Source organism: Thunnus thynnus, chromosome 19 (genome assembly GCF_963924715.1).
Source record: "Thunnus thynnus chromosome 19, fThuThy2.1, whole genome shotgun sequence".
NCBI lineage: Eukaryota > Metazoa > Chordata > Actinopteri > Scombriformes > Scombridae > Thunnus > Thunnus thynnus.
In genome coordinates, this window is record NC_089535.1 from 29,229,566 (window position 1) to 29,247,379 (window position 17,814).

Genomic DNA, 17,814 nt, shown 5'->3' on the forward strand with positions numbered 1-17,814 from the left:
GGCTTATTGAAAATGTTACGTTGTGTCCAGCCGGCCAATGGCGTAGCTCGACGCAATGCGTTCTTTCAATTTTAATTTTTGGGTTCGCTTGTAAATGTCACCAAGGTACACCGAAACTCATTCGGACAGGCGGTCTCGGTTTTCTTGCTTTTATCAGATACGCCCTTATCAGCGGCCCGTTTTTTTGAATCCGAGCGGCCAGTTGGCGTCAATAACAAGCGCCAACAAGCAAGTTTTTCGATAACGGCTGAGCCCGGATTTATGTCATTGTATCGTGTCTGCTGTGGTGGCTGCTGTACTTCCAAAGGCAAAATGAATTGGTCAAGGAGGAAAGGGAGAAATGTCTCTAACCTTAAATCACTGCACCATTAAGGGCAACCGAAGTAACCTACTTTTAATAGCACAAAAATTATGACAATGATCCAAATATAAAAGAGTAATTACACTTAAATTAAAATTTTAAACAAATTAAAAAAGAAACAGTAATTAATTGTTGTTGCATGCAGTGGCGTGCACAGATTCTCTAGGGTACAGGGGCAGGGTCAGAAATATGTCAAGGGCACCTCTTGCACAGACAAACTGAGCAAATGACGTCACTACAATAGGACATACACAACATCGGCCACTTTATCAGGAATACCTGTGCAACTATTGTGGTGGTGGTGTACTGGAGTGTATTATATTGAAAAGTGTTCCTAATATTTTGCCCACTCCATTAACATACATGAGGGGGACAAAATAATAGGAACAGTTTTCACTATAATACATTCCAGTACGCCACCACCACCCACTACGACCTTAATAATTAACAAAGTAGAATTATCACCTTTCTGACAATGTCAACAAAAATTGAAAATGTATAAGCTTTGTAAAAGTAGAATTTATGGCAGAGCTGTTGTATTGGATTGCGTGAGAATGCACAGGTGTACCTAATAAAGTGGCTGGTGAGCTGTATTTCAAGATGGACATCACATTTTCTTTGCACATGTGGTTTTATCAATGGAAAACCACACATACAATACATAAAAAGAAATGAACTGACACCAAATTTTGTCAAAAACAATTTAAAGATGACACCACAATTACATGGCCTATCTATTTATATAATACTTATTTTTTTGTATTGAAAAAAAAAATGTGTTTACGATCATTGTTTCCAAGATGCAGGGGTAGACCAGTGAGGCAAAATCACTTGTTCTTATGTGTTTACACATTCTCATAGCACTATACTGCTGCCCTCAATTCCCTCCAGCCTTTCTCTTTTTAAGCCCTGTTCTTTTATTTATTATTATTACAAACATATTTGACGGTAAAATGTTGATGAAGATGTAAAGCCATGAAAGAAAGGGAGAAAGTAGATGCTATCAAAGGGTCTGATAGTTGATCGGTGTGTAGCATTATTCATCACTTAAGCACATAATTTTAAAGTACATACCAAAGTTTGGCAGGCTGTAGATCCATCACTCTTAGTGGTCAAGCTGGCACTAACCGTCCAGGGAAACACATCACACAGCTACGCAACAGTCATGTGACAGACAGGTACCTCAACTTTCAGGAGCCATTCAAGAGGCCACATATGACAACAGTGTAAGCTTATGCTAGTCCTTTGTTCAAAGAGGGTGGGTCTAGCAGTGCAAGCCAATGGCATGGAAGCATCAATCACACAATCAAACACAGCAAAATGCAACATATTAGCATCTTGAGATACCAGAGTATTAGATATTAAGATTCTTCTCCCTGGTTGCCAAAGAGCTATTATCCCTGGTATGTCCAGTTAGTGTTACATGTCATTCCCCATCTCTGTCTCCCCTCGTTTCCTGACATTTCTCTGTTGTCACTATCCAATTAAGACAGAAAATGCCTGAGAAACTAGATATTTCTGAGCATAACAAGTCCCTCAACACAGATTAACAACAGACAACAGCTAATGTTGTCACTTTTTCACATGGCACCACCCTCCTCATCTCATAGCACAACTGCTGAGTGGAATGCACCAGCTATAGCTATACTGATACCGAGAGGAAAACAAACCAAGACTGAATTTTGAAACATAGGTCTATGGTACAGAAATGTTGCATATTATCTACTCAAACGTGACAAAGCCATAGGATGTCATGCTTGTGTGGTATTTGGAAATTAAGTTCCTTTTTTTTCTGTGGAACAATGGTGTTGCGAAATAATGACATCAGTTCTCTAACAGTCTACATCACTGACTTTAAAGTTATTTTGCAGCTGAATGACTATTTATCTCCATGAGTTGATTGACGACCATCATCAGTGCTGGGAGGATCACTCCCTCTCCTCACTACTCTGATCAACAATGTACTTCCACTAAACATGTTATATTTATTAGATAGAATGTATAATTCTGATGCTCATTCTATATACAATCCAGCAGTGTCCCAACACTTCAAGACATTTGATTGTGGCTCTCATCTAACTCCTGTAAGCAGCCATGAATGAAAGTTTAGTTCGACTTGGCTGATGGTTTGATGATTAATGTGATTTTTCCTCTTTTGCCCTGCACCACAAAGGGGATATAGGCATTTCCACTACAACTCATAATTGCACCATTTCACAATTTATCAACACATTTCATTTTGTTTTGCATACAAAATTATACCACAATCATGACTGTACAGTATTCTTTAAAATGCTGCCTTATGTCTCCTAACTTAATAGAGCAGAAGTGAGCAACTTTAATGGTACAGTACCATTTATGTATGGAGACCCAAAGTGTTATACACATAACATAATGTATATAACATTACACAACTGAACAGTTACATCATATATGATTATGAAATATTATTCCATCCTGCTTCTTTTCACTATAACATACTTTAATGCAACTAATTTTTATTTAAATTCATCAGTTTTTATTTCAAAATGTCTTTTTCCAAAGTCTATTTTTTATTTCACAACACATTTTTCCCAACAACTGTTTTAGTTTCTATGCCACTTTTCTTTATGTGTCAATCAAGCAGCTGTCTGCTTTAGCAAGAGATAATCACATTACTAGCTCTGCCTTGTTTACCTTGAGTGAATAATGAACTTTCAAGCACAGCATTTAAGCCAACATAGATAAAATGTCTTTAAATTTCATGTGATATTATTGAAAGCACCAGAACAGCTACTAAATGAACCTTGTGGTGAGAGTTTTATAAACTGCCATTTCCAAGGTCAAGAATGAACTTTCAATCTCGACAGTCAGACCCAAATCAACAATTTTCCGAATCTCCCTGACATTTTCTAAAAACAGCAAGAGAGACTGATGCACCGATTTGGAAATAGTTTATTCAGTGTTGCTCTGTTACACAAAATGCATTATATGTTTATATAAATCTACTGCTTTCCAAGCAGACACAGACACCACAGTGTAGCACACTCACACAGTACTAGAACTATGGCTCTGCATATGTACATGGGCTGAGCTACTGATGAGAACATCACAACTCTACATCAGCACTGGAGATTTTCTTTTTTTTTCCCAACAGTGCCTTGGTCATTGTTACAAACTGGAAGCATGGATCATGGAGGTTACAGTATCAGCGAATCATCAGCAGTGTTTCAGTACAACAGGACCACCAATAATGCAAATGCACCACCATGAAAGGGTACTGATGGAGATTCAGCTGAAACAGTCAGAGGAAAAATAATATGTTAGCTAATTAAAGCATTTTGAGTCATTTTAGTTTCATGCTAGCTCCTTAAATAAGATTTTATATTCCAATATACTCATTTTATTAGAAAACACATAACTGTAATATCAGCAATGTGATTATCATTGTGTATTATTAATCTTTGTATTGATACAAGAAATTGTACCTGCTCCTAGTCTTTGTATGTACTAAATACTGTATCACAGAACATACGGACAGTCGACAGTGTATTTGGTCCTTCTCATGAACCTGGCTGTGCAGTAAGGAGAGAGCATTGTGGGAAAAAGGATTTTAGCTGCTAATTAAATATGCAACCAGCGCTAACAACAGGACACATATGCTGAGCTGCATTCATGTCAAATGTGCTCTAAGCGCAGATAAGTACTTAGAAATATTCATATGAATGCGGCCTTGATCTCATCTTTAATGCAAGAGAGACATGTGATTGTTAACTAGTACCTTCTCATAGCTTCTCTTATTGACAAGGTAGCTGTCATTTATTTGGGCAATAATGACAAAGAGTCAATTGCGAAGACAGAGGTAGTTCTTTTTTTCATCTCTGATCTCAAAATGATCAATAGATGGCTCTCACAATTCACATACATTTCTGACTTTTAAAGTTTACAAGTGTGTCCATGTTGAAGAACAGTCAGCCTTCAAACCAAGCTGTCTTTCCTCATTCTTCACACTACTTCCACCACTTTTTGTGTGTACCACCAAGTGTGATGCCAAGAATACCCACAAATTGTGAGACTCATCGTGTCAAGACTACAGAGATACGCTAAAGACACTCCAAGAGAGATCAGGCAGTGGGATGCAGCCAGGAGGAGGCTACGATGGCAGGCTTTTCATGCTGTCTTCAAGTGTGCACATTCAGAACACTTGGTCAGCCAACACTTTGTATGCACTAGTTTGTTTCAGGCATACTTAACCTTTATGAGCCTATAGCCATGCTAGCGGCCATATGAGGCTGTACTTTGGCACAGCGGTGTTTTGAGCTAAGTGCTAATGCTCACAATAACAGTAATAAAATGCTGAGGTAATGTTTATCATGGTCACTGTCTTAGTTTAGTGTGATAACATGCTAACATTTATTAATTAGCACTAAATGCAAAGTAGCTGAGGCTGATGGGAATGTCATTAGTTTTGCAGGTCATAAACCAAAAGGAAGGAAAATTAACAACTGAATTATGAATGTCCCTACAAACTTCTGTGCCACATCCAGAAGATGTGGACATAATTCACTGGATAAGTGAAAACTTTGGCCTGTTGTTGGTGCTAGATAAGAAATTCAGGGATCACTCTGGACCAAAATGGGCCAAAATAGGGGACAAACCAACCAACCAACCAACCAACCAGACCTCTGACATTGCCATTACTGCTATATGGATAAAATCCAACTGTTTAAAAAGAAAATCAATGAAACACAAATGAAAATCATTGTTGTCATTCTCACAAAAATAGTAACAGTCACAGTAATGACAGTTGTTGACATGAATGCAGGACCACAGCCTGAACTGGAAGCAGGGTGCCCACTAGCCTCTGTACAAGCAAGCTGTTCAAATGCTATTCTACATGATTGTGCTACTTCAAAAGACTTGTGCATTACATTTAGAAAGCAAACTCCAATGGTCTTAAATATAATAAAATTAGCAATTAAGATTCTTGACAACACTAGAAGCACAATCAACAGTACATTGTAAACAGTGCATTGTTCAAAACCTTTACCAGCAACTTGAAAATGACACTGTTTAAGAACCATTCCGACTAGTTAAATTGTTTTTTTTTTCTAAAATGCCATCTTATGTATCTTATCTTATATCCATTATTAATGTTTTATCTCCATCTCTTGAGATAAAACATTAATAATCTCTGTAAAAAAAAAATAGGTTGTTATAGAACCAAATATTCATAACCCTCTGTTGAAAGATTTTGTCCTAACTGTGTGCATTTGATTGCTGAGAGACCCAGATCTGAGACTGATTTAGTGGAGGCAGAGATCAACTTCACTATGTTGAACTTGAGAGTAATTTGTTTAAAATTCAGTCATAATCTCATTCATTCATACATTATGTTTATCATATGTTGTCACACCGCACTTCTCTGGTAAACACAGATAAAAGTTAAAAAGACTAACTTGTTCCCAAACTAGTCAGAAGGCCCAAGCTTCACATTTCACTTATAAATAAATAATGGACACATGGAAAGGGGATGGTTTCTCCAGAAAACTATAATAAATTGCATATTCCAAAGTGGGAGTAAATGGGGCAAAAATCTGCCAAAATAAATAAATATGATAATAACTTTAAAAGTAGTCAAGTTGCTTCTGTATATATGATATTCACCTAGTAGTATCTGGCTAGAATTAATTAATTCAGCAATTGGAGGGCTGAGGGAGGAAGCTAAAGAGTGCACATTGGTTAGCAGCAACAATCTTTCTTAAATGTTGTGGGGAATAAGCTGAGCAAATAGAAATCTTTGGCAGTGGGACTCACAATGGACAGATCCTTAAAAGAATATCTTGTAACCTTGTACTTGCTTGTGATCTACTAGCCTTTAACTGTGCGTTTGTGCTACATGGCTACCCTGCGTATCCTGCGCTCTGTTGATGCTTTGGTTGTGCATTTGCATTTTAATAATACATGTCCCAGAGTTCTGTTCAAAACATGTACAATGGAAAGGCGGACTCTGCCAGTGACAATGAACACTACTATGTAGAGAAGTAATCATATAATATTAATACATGACATGGTTATTGCAGAAAAAATACAGACCATTAATGATATATATAATGAAAATCTTAAGATTTATACCTTTAAGCACATGAGTGATGAAGGCAGTATCTCAGGATGTGAAGAAACCACAACTACAACTGTGGAGAAACTAATAGAGCTAACTCATAGATATCGCCCATTCTGATTGGGCTGCCTCAAGTGAGGGAGTTCAGGTATCTTGTGGTTGTATTAATTAGGTAAAATGGAACAAAGTAGTGCGGTTGCTGTACTGGACTGTTGTGATGAAGAGGGGGCTGTACCTGAAAGTGAAGCTCTTGATTTACTGGATGATGTACTTTTGAACTCCTACTTATGGCTGGCATTAGCTGTTAGTAATGATTGAAAGAATGAAATTGTGGAACAAGCGGTTGAAATGAGTTGGGCTCACCTTTAGACATAGTGTGAGGAGCTCAGACATCCATAAGGAGTAAAGTCACTGCTCCTTCACATTGGAGTACATTTCATTTATATTTAGTTAAGACAGTAAAAGGTTAAGAAGCGTATGCTCAATTGTGAAAAATAAATAGATAATATGTGGGGTGAAAGCGACTTTCTTCCTGGTGGGTATGGTGGGGTCTGGTTGGGGATACTTCTGTGCCAGCTACATACACTCCTCACACAGGATGGGTTGTTTTTAAATTAATTATATTGACTATTTTGCCAGTTAAACCCCCACTGTTACTGCTTCAAGTGAAGAGAATCCCTCCAGGCTGTGAGTCCCAGCCGTCACGCTATCAAAAAAGGCATGTAAATGAACTTAAAAACAATCCAAAAACTGAGATAACTGAGCAGCTTGGTTTCTCATTAAAGCCAATAAACTATGACATAATGATGGCAGAAATGCTTGTGCATGGCTAATGAGACGTCATTTAGAACATGTTAACACTAATACCCTGTTCAAGTAAAACCCTGTTCTCTGTCCCATTGAATGATTACATTATAAAACTACATGTCAAAATGTTTCTTCAGTCTTCTCTAAGGAACATCCTAGAAGTAAAATGGAACAGAACAATTGCATCCTCAGGTCAATGCCGTTCAGTCTGAACAATGACCTTCTGTTTCATGTTTCTAAACCAAAGAAAAATTGATTTAAAAAAAAAACATCTAAAAACTCTCATGTTTTTAAGCTTGAAGATTTGGCATCTTACCACAGCACAGTAAGTTTCTTACATAGCACAGGAGGTGACAGTGAGGTGTGGTGAAGTCAGATGGCTACCCTGTATGAGCTGGGTACCCTAAGCTCATCTTTGACATGCAATATCTCTCTCTGGTCTCTATGAACCTTCAAGTGCTGACAGTGTAAACAATTCAGTTTGACAAAGGAGTGGCAGAGATCTCTGCACATGTGCACAGAGACGGTTTGGTGTGTCACTGTGAAAATGAAGGTCTATACACATTTCAGAAAATGTGTGTGTGTTTTCCAGTAAACATTAATAGTAGACATACAAAGTGTATAATTCTAAGCATTGTCAAAACAGCCATCACATCATCTGCATTTCAAGTGAAGATGTCCATTTTTAACTTTGTGCCTGTCTCTATGACATTCCTTTGTCTTTAAAAGTGTCAGCCTGGCCAGCCACATTCACAGTCAGTCCCAGGGCTGGGTATCAAACTCAACTCAACAACTCTTCTTTGGTAGCAACCAGTATGTGTCTGTAACACAGAGAATTGAACAAACTGTAAAGTACTGAAAGCTGGCATTGAATGTCTGGTCAGATTTATAATCTCTATATATTCTCTGATCAGCCAGGTACTGATTTAAATCATAATTTTGCCAATTTTAGTTATAGTTCTTGTAACGTTGCTTGTGTTTTCGCAATATTGAACATTGGAAGACTTTGGCTTCTTTTGTTAAATTAAACAAAGGTGTTTTGTAGAAAAAAATATTTATATTTCTCAAAATAAGGTATCGAAAAAAGTATTCTTTCGGAATCTGTAGCAAAACTCATGTATTGTACCGGGATTAGTATCAAAAATGTTTACGTGATACCCAGCCCTAGTCATATCTATGTGAAATTACAGTACAATAATACCCACACAAATTATCCTAAAGGTGTTTTCAGACTGAAAAGTGAAGCAAATTTGCCAGCATGTTCGCATATAAAATTAAAGATACGAGGCAAATTCGCTCTTGGCGGTGTAAGGTAAGCTCAAGACATGTTTGCGCAAATTCAAAACTTGAGCTAAACATTTACGCTAATGCTGTGTTTTTATGACTCCTAATCATGATTGTAATAAGACAAGAAAAAAAAGGAAAGGAAACAAAAATAAAAATACCATAAAGAATCAGCGTTCTTGGTAAGTACACTAGCTAACAAGCAATGTACAAATCACGCTGTGTACACCGCTAGCTAGCTACAGCTAACATCTGCACAGTTGGTACATCGTGGCATTAAAAGAGAGACTGCAAAAATTTGTGCGAAAAACATAAGGTGACATTTCACTCTAGATTCAATCTGAACATAAAATAAGAATGGTTAAACCAACCACCAAATCATCAAGATTTCAAGTTAAGATATCCTTTCTAACCATTTGTGCAAGTCTTTAAAACTGTTTTTCTTTTTGTAAGTATCAACCTGGCAGGCAACAGTCACAGTCAGCCCAGCCAGTGTGAAGTCCTGATCCACACAGTTTAATCCACACAGAGTTGTATGTGAATTAAATACACCTATATGCTAATTTTGAGCTAGTTGTTGTTCAGTTAGTGTGCACATGTGAGAATCAAACAGCTGTGTGTGTACACACCGAGGCAGCATGAGATGGACTGGTTTTCTGCCTCTCAGTGCCTCCATTGGCTCAAGGCAAACAAAGTAACACAGTACAATGCAACTGGGCATGTGTGAATACACACTAGTGTGCTTGTGTGCATTTTGTGTTGAACCCTAGGCCAGAGTGTAGTCGAACTGGCCCTTCTCCAGACCATCGAGGCCATCGGCCCAAGTGGAGGTAGGCATACTCCGGTAGGGGTCCAGCAGGATACGGAAGCATCGCACGATGAGGATGAGGAGGAAAACAAAGAGAAATATGACCAAGGCAAAAGTGGTCTTCTGCTCCAGGGACATGGCAGCAATAGCTGAATCTGATGAGGCAGAGGAGGAAGACGAGGAGGAGGAGGAGGAGGAGGAAGAGGACAGGGCGATAAAGTGTCCCCCGGCAGAGTGCAGCAGAGAGGAGAGAGCAGAGGTGAAGGGCTCTCCTTCCATCATCTGGGAAGAGAAGTGTGTGGTGGGGGCAGGACAGTGGCACTGCAGCATCCACAGGGGGCGCTGTGGCATCCTCTTCATACAAGACTGGCCAAGCCCCCTCAGATGGACCTCATTGTCTAGAATGAGGATGGAGAACAACAGCATAACTGTTAGCATTTTGCTGTCACTAAATTTTTAACGAGTCAATTAACCAAAATAACAAAAACATATTTTCTGACATACTTCTTGTGGTATCTATCTGTGTGGATACTTTTGGTTTCATTTGTTCAGGTTTGTCATTGAAAAATGACATTTGAAATATTCAACTTAACAGAGGCAATGTTTCAGTTATTGTTATTTTTTAATGCTTTGAGGATGACACACAAACTAAATTCCATTCACCTCTGTCATATGGATTGGAGGCAGAAATCTCTGAGACAGACACCTGAAAACCTGGACAAACAAAGACCAAAACTATCTGCACGGAGCGACACCACTAGACGCAATATGTTGTTGTTTTCTTTGTTTTGTAGGTGAGCAAACCCATTAATTATCTCTGCCAGGTGTAAGCCTGGAGGAGATCATGTGTTTGGTTGTGTGTGTCCATGTATGTGTCTGTCTGCTGCCAATCTCATACACTACTGAACCCATCAGCCTAATATTTTTGTACACATTTATGACTGTATGCTCAAGTACCTGTGGTTGCAGTGATTCACAATAGTTGAAAAACCTATTTTAATATCACGTTTTATACCGCCATTAACTGCTGACTCCTCACCTCTCTTAACTGGCTGGTAGAGGCCGCAAGTGATCAACAACTACAGCAAAAGACATTTCCTGCAATTGGCTAAAAACAAGGCTTCACTAGTCTGTTACAGGCCACATTTTGGCCTTTGTCAAGGCTAAAAGACTGACATCCATATGATCCACTAAAGTGAGGCACGATATTTGATGAATAAATAACCATTTTTATTAGCTTCGCTGCCATCTTGACTGTAAAGGAGCTTGGAGTGATAGTTGAGTGAGATTCAACTCAACTCTTTTCTTTTTTCAATTCTTTGTTTGGGAGGGGTTATTTTGTGTGGTGTGTTACAACAATGTTTAAATGGAGAAGTTTGGACTTATCGTCCTGTTTATTGTTACCTTATTAAGTTTATACAGTTAGGCGAACCCAGGACGCTTGCTTACAATACCATTACACTATTCTATGCATCTTAAAGAAAAGTGAAACTATACATATCCCCAGACACACCTGGTGGAGATCTGCACCCTACTGAGTGCACTCTTCTAGTTCTAATTGTACTTTTGTGGAAAAAAACAGATTTGACACACATTATTATTCAAAGCAACATATTTTTTATATGTCTTAAATTATGTCTGGGATCTCAACATATTCTGCTTTTTCAAGCTCACAAAGAGAAACCATCACTTTCAGTCTGAAATAAAGTTACACAGCACATAAAAGGACCTTTGCTTGTTTCATTTTAGATCCCAGAAAACAATCACTGCATTCAGAGATAGAGAAAGAGATAAACAAAACATGCAAAAAGACAAAAAAGGGAATGCATAAAGGGAGCACACATTACTGTACACTTTACAGTCAGTAATCCAGATGAATGACATGAAGAACTGATGTGACAGTGTCAGCATTGAGGCTGTCTTGCTTCCAGATGAATTACATGGTCTGCTGTCAGGTTTAACCAAAACAATTACTGTCATAGATCTGCTGTATCACACCATATTACACTTAAAAATGCAATACATCTTTTGCCAGACAGGTTGGACAGAAGGAGATGATGCATGCAGCTGTTGCCCTTGGTCTGTGTTGGATGGCAATGTCAGTCAGTCCACCACTTATTGTAAATCCAGACTGAAATATCTCAATAACTCTCCACTTTACACTGTGTGATTTTGGACTGTCTGAGATACAAGTTGACAATCGTGAAAGAAACGTGGTGAAATCTTTGGTTGTCAATCCAAAACAGTGGTCCTAGATCTGACTGTGAGAGACATCCACCTATGACCAATGTGGAGCTTCTAAATATCTGACAGCGTTATTCATGCCCACGGTGTCATGCCCTCATTCTGACAGTGACCAAATTCTCACAATGTGACTAGTGCTGTGTGACCCACATCTACAAACAAAGCAATTTCATGGGTGCTGTTTTTTAATTAAAGTTTAGGGAGAAAACATACATGTTCTCCTAAATACATTCATGGCACACAAAAGACAAAACAATGAAGGTGAATCGAAAAATAGGTTTGTGTGACTTTGCTGTATTTTCAAAACATCAGAGCTGCAGATGGATTACAGAAGCTGATGATGTTTCCCTGCCCTCATTTACTTTTTGGTATTTACTCATATTGATATTGTGTAGTCTGACACAGATTGAGATTTTATCATCTCATATCTCACACGAGACATGCACTAAATGTGCCCTTAAATAGATTTTTTATGAAATTTAGTACAAACATTAATGGATCCAATCCTAATGATTGGGGGGATCCTTCTCTACTGCCACCAGCAGGTCAAAGTTTTCACTTACCGGTATCTAGTGAAACTAGTGCAGTGTCCGTTCAAAACGTGCCTGTTTGGAACAGGCCAATTTCTCAATACTCTCTCTCTCGAGAGGTGTGCCCGTCCCCTAAACGCCTTTCATGCAGCCTATCGGTAGACGCTACAATTTACCAATGCTTCCTGAACGCCTGTCATGCAGGCTATCTGTAGACACTACAATTTACTGATGCTCCCTAAACGACTCATACGCAAAATATCTGGAGACTACAATTTTAAGTTGAGCGGAGGTTGAGTGGATGAACTGTAGTGCCCATTCAAAATGTGCCTGAGACATCCTGCACTATGCCTTGAACATACATATTAAGTTCCCACATGTGAGGAATGGGAATAAAGCTTAACTCTAAACTTTTTCAATTCATTCTCTATGGTAGTTCTCATCACTACAGATGTAATCCCATCTCCTACCACAATGTGGGTTGCAATGGCAGAGTGGTGCTGTCCGTATTTCTGCTCGTTGACTCCTTGTACAGAAGAAGAAGCAGAAGCAACGTTGTTTATGAGGTATTTTTATATATTTCTGAACATGCCTGAGACATCCAGCACTAAGTCTTGCACATGCATGCCAAGTTTTGTTCACAGCACACAGTTCAATAGTAGATCTTAAGTCTCTCAAACTTTTTCAAGTCATTATCACTACAGATGTAATCCCACCTCTGACTACAATGTGGGTTGCAATGGCAGAGTGGCACAATCCATATTTTTGTTTGTTAACCTCACAAAAAGAAGAAAAAGCAAATCAATGGTATTTATGAGGTATGTTTATATATTTCTCGAGAACCACTCATCCAAACAAGTTCACACATCGACATTGCACTTCCTTGTTTCCCCAGCAATTCACCTGTCAGGTATGGAGTAGATCAGGGGTCCGTTTCACAAAGCAGGCTCAACAAACTCTGAGTCTAATCCTGAACTCTGAGTTGATCTACTCTGAGATAGAAAACTCTGAGTTTCCGGTTCCAGAACAGCTGATTTGAGTCAGTTTAATCAACTCGGAGTAGTTTCACCTGGAGTTAAGCGCGTGCACCACAACTATAAAAAGCCAGCATCAATGGAGCCCCGATTCAATGAGTCACCATGGCAACGGGGAAGAGGATGGCTGCGTTTTTCACCCCACTAGCACTAGAAATCTTAATGCGCTCATACGGCGAGTTTGAACACGTTTTCAAAAAGAAGTGCAACACTGCTGCAGCTGCAAAAGAGAGGGAGACGGCGTGGGAGAACATTGCTGCTTGGGTTAATGCGTAAGTTTAAATGTAGTCCTTTGTAATCACAATAATATTACAGGGGAAAACTGCTTGAATGGTCGCCTATTAATTTATTTCATTTAGGTCCAATCCCGCGGGGGAGAAGCGCACTTGGCAGCAGTTTAGGATGAAATATAAAAATATTGTTCAAACAGGTGAGACCTCGGCATAATCTCATGGGGATACCTCATTTTGATCATGTTTTACATTGTAAAGTAAATATTAAGTGGCTGTTTGACTGTGCAGTTGTTTTATCCCCAACATAATGCTGGTTTCACACACATAAATGTCTTCTCATCTACATCATGTTCTGTTAAATAATTAAGCCTATTTAAACAAACACAGACTTCTACTCAGCCAACAGAAAGAAGGCAGATGCCCGTAAAACGCGTGGTGGTCCTGCACCGCCACCTCTAATGGAGGCAGAGGAGCTGGCCCTAAGCTAAAAAAGATAATTGTCTGGAAATGCTAGAACATTTATGCGTGGTCTGATAACCATCTGCTGACGAATATTTAGGCTAATTCTCTGCGCAGTAATGCTGCACCTTCATCCACGGGATCGTTATCAAAAGAACATGCCATGTTAGTGAAAAAAGTCGCCACCCACTGTGCCCAATGGACTTCTAATATACTGACTCTGAATGAATGAGGAAATCAAATGGAGTGTGTGGCTCTGAAAGAGGGCGGATACTGAGAGAAACTCGAGGTTCATTGAGGAAAAACCTGGTCCCGACCAGGTTAGGTTCATAGAGTCTGTTACTACGGTAACTGACCGAGAGCTTAAGTTATCTCTCTCTCTCTGAAACAGGCTAGAGTTATCCCTCTTTCTCTGGTTTGAGTTACCTCCCTTTTTGAAACGGAAAACTCAGAGTTTCCCTCATTTCAGGGTTAAAAGACTCTGAGTTTTCACTAAACCTGCTTTGTGAAACGGACACCAGATGAACTGTTCTCGAGATATGCAAAGGACCAACTTACATACATACATACAGACAGACAGATATTCCTTGCTTTACATAGAGAGATATCTCAACATATAGAGGATGAATTGGCACTAAATTTAGGATATATTCTACTGCCTTTACCTCTAGCGCCACCAAGAGAGACATTTAGTTTAGTTTATTACATCTATTTGTCAGGGACCATGTATAAAAGAAAACATTCATCTTAGAGATGTATTGTACCAGATGTAGCTCCTAGCTAATTTCCAGGTACAAGTACCTGTTGATAAGTGTACCTGGTACCAGAAGACCTTAGGCCATAGATTGTTGGTCAACTCTGTAGTTGTGTCATCTGGATTCGGGTAAAGAGAGGAGCAGAGCTGTCAACTGATCACCATCTGGTGGTGAGTTGGATCAGGTGGCGGGGGAGGCTGCCAGACAGAGCTGGGAGACCCAAACAAATAGTGAGGGTGGAATGGGAACATCTGGCGGAAGCCCCTGTCCATGAGGTCTTCAACTCCCACCCTCTGGAGGAATTTCTCCTGCAACCCGTGGAAGGCTGGGGACATGGAATCCAAGTGGGCCATGTTCAGGACCTCAGTTGTGGAGGCAGCTGCTCAGAGTTGTGGCCGGAAAGTCATCAGTGCCTGTCAGGACGGCAACCTGAGAACCTGAAGGAGGCCAACAAGCTGAAGAAGGAGGTCTTTCAGGTCTGCCTGGCCCAGGGGTCTCCTGAAGCAGCACATGGGTACCGAAGGCCCAAAGGGGTGGCAGCTCAAGTGGTTACTGAAGCAAAAACCTGGGTGTGGGAGGAGTTCGGGGAGGCCATGGAGAAGGACTTGTGGTTGGCCTCAAAGAAGTTCTAGCAAACCGTCAGGTGACTCAGGAAGGGGAAGCAGGGCTCAGCCCAGGCTGTTTTCAGCAGGGGAGGAAAACTGCTGACCTTGACTGGGTATATTGTCAGGTGGTGGAAGGAACACTTTGAGATCTCCTAAACCACACGGACATGCCCTTAATGGAGGAGGCAGAGTTGGATGACTCAGGGGAAGCCTCACTCATATCCCTGGCAGAGGGAGGTAATCCACTAGCTCCTCATTGGCAAGGCCCCAGTTGTGGATGAGATGCTGAAGGCTCTGGACATTGTTGGGGTGTCATGGCTGGCACGCCTCTTCAGTGTAGCATGGAAATCACGGACAGTGCCTATGGACTGGCAGACCGGTGTGGTGGTTCCCATTTTCAAACATGGGACCGCAGAGTGTGCTCCAGCTATTGGGGGATCAAACTACTCAGCCTCCCTGGGAAAGCTTATACCAGGGTGCTGGAAAGGAGGCTCCAGTGAACCAGCTCTTCAGCCTTGCAAGGACACTTGAGGAGTCATCGAGTCTACATGTGCTTTGTGGACTTGGAGAAGGTTTACAACCGTGTCACTTGGGGCACCTTGTGAGCAGTGCTGTGTGAGCGGTGCTCAAGGCACAGCCGATGGAGGAGAGTGTCTGGTTTGGGGACCTGAGGATTGCTTCTGTGCTTTTTGCAAATGATGTGATTCTACTGGCTTCAACACATCATGACCTCCAGCAGGCACTAGTATGGTTTACAACCAAATGTGAAGTGTTAAGCACCTCTAAAACTGAGGACATGGTGCTCTGCTGGAAAAAGGTGGACTGCTCCCTCTGGGTTGGGAGTGAGTTGCTGCTCCAAGTGAAGGAGTTCAAGTATCATGGAGTCCTGTTCATGAGTGAGGGTAAGATGGAGCTTGAGGTTGACAGACAGATCAGTGCAGCAAGGAGTTATGTGGGCATTGTACCAGACCATTGTGGTAAAGAAAGAGCTGAGACAGAAGGCAAAGCTCTCAATTTAACAGTCAGTCTACATTTCAATCCTCACCTATGGTCACAAACTTTGGGTAGTGACTGAAAGAATGAGATTTTGGATACAAGTGGCTGAAATGAGTGTCTGGGCTCAGCCTTAGAGATAGAGTGAGGAGCTCAGACATCTGGGGGGAGCTCAGAGTAGAGCCACTGCTCCTTCGCATTGAAAGGAGTCAGCTGAGGTGGTTGGGGCACCTGGTTAAAATGCCTCTTTGACATCTCCCTCTGGAGGTGTTCCAGGCATGTCCAACTGGTAGGAGACACCGTGGCAGACCCAGAACACGCTAGAGGGACCACATATCTCTTCTGGCCTGGGAATGCCTTGGGATTCCCCTAGGAGGAGCTGGAGGGAGTTGCCAGGTGAAGGATATCTGGGTTTCCTTACTCAATCTGATGCCACTGTGACGTGGTCCCGGATAAGCAGCGGAAAATAGATAAATGGATGGATGGCTAATTTCCATTTTTCCAACCCTCCAACTCTCTCCAACTAACACCTACTTCATGTAAAGAATCAGGGAGCCTGTTTCATTCCTTAATAGCCTTAAATGAAAAGGCAGAGCATCTTTTAGGGAGTAAAGTTGTACAAAGCTTTTCAGTAATGGAGGTGAAGTTGGATATCTGAATACAAAAGTATATTCTCAAAGTTCAACATGCTATATTTAATATATAACAATGCTAATACTGTTGTGGTTTCCTGTCCAAGACTTTCAAAGCTTGTTTATGAAGAGACCAGCATAAAATGCAGTACTTGAAATGAGAAAATATCATTGCATTCAAATATACCTTTGATGCCTTTTACTCCACATTTGTAGTTTTGATATTTGTTTTGATACATCTCAACAAATATTGGATGGATTGTCAAGAAGTTTGGTACACACATTCATGTCTCCCTCAGGTTGACTTTTCTTTGGTTTCTGACCAAATACTGAAAAAACTAATGACATTCCACTTAGCCACAGCTGTAAACTAAGATGGTGAACATGGTAAACATAAGTCTGTAAGCATTGTCACTACTAAAACACAACAGCAACTGACATGATGATGTCCTGCTTTTGCGTCAAATTCCACTTTTGAGACCTTCATTATTTCAGGTGATACTGTACATACTTGGTGCCTAATCCTAAATACAGTTTTAACTTTTAACTGCCACACAGAAAACCTTCCATCACTGGAATACTGTACAGAGAGGAGGAGGGATGGGGGTTAACAGCTCATCTATTCCTCAGGGCACCTTAGCAGGTTAATCCTGCTGTGCTCAGAGGCACACAAGGTTTGTGTTTGTGTTGGCTGCACATGATTTAATTAAGGTAAGACACAATGGATCGTTGTGTGAAATGACACCTTGAGATTTAATCAACTGAAGGTGGAAGCTTCTTCCGCACAGTAGAAAAGCAGCGGTGGATGACAGATAAGGATAAGAAACACCCATTCATCTATAGCTCAGTATAGACTGCTTTCCTTTGTCGCTAAAAAAAATTGTAATCTTTATGTTGATCTACTTGTGTCTACTATTTAGATAACGAGTGATTGTTTATTCACTTAGTCATTCTTCTTCAATTGCTAAT

General features: G+C 40.3%; 1 protein-coding gene across 1 annotated transcript; it reads right to left on the minus strand.

The window, feature by feature from the left end:
• Positions 1-3,299: 3,299 nt before the first annotated feature.
• Positions 3,300-11,065, minus strand: LOC137171121 (cortexin-2). The gene has a single exon (XM_067574884.1). It carries the CDS (start codon positions 9,796-9,798, stop codon positions 9,319-9,321), a length of 480 nt encoding a protein of 159 aa, XP_067430985.1. The 5' UTR covers positions 9,799-11,065; the 3' UTR covers positions 3,300-9,318.
• Positions 11,066-17,814: the final 6,749 nt, after the last annotated feature.

What these genes read in the sequence shown, in the direction of transcription:
- LOC137171121 (XM_067574884.1), bottom strand. Translation starts at nt 9,798, where the DNA reads ATGCTAACAGTTATGCTGTTGTTCTCCATCCTCATTCTAGACAATGAG.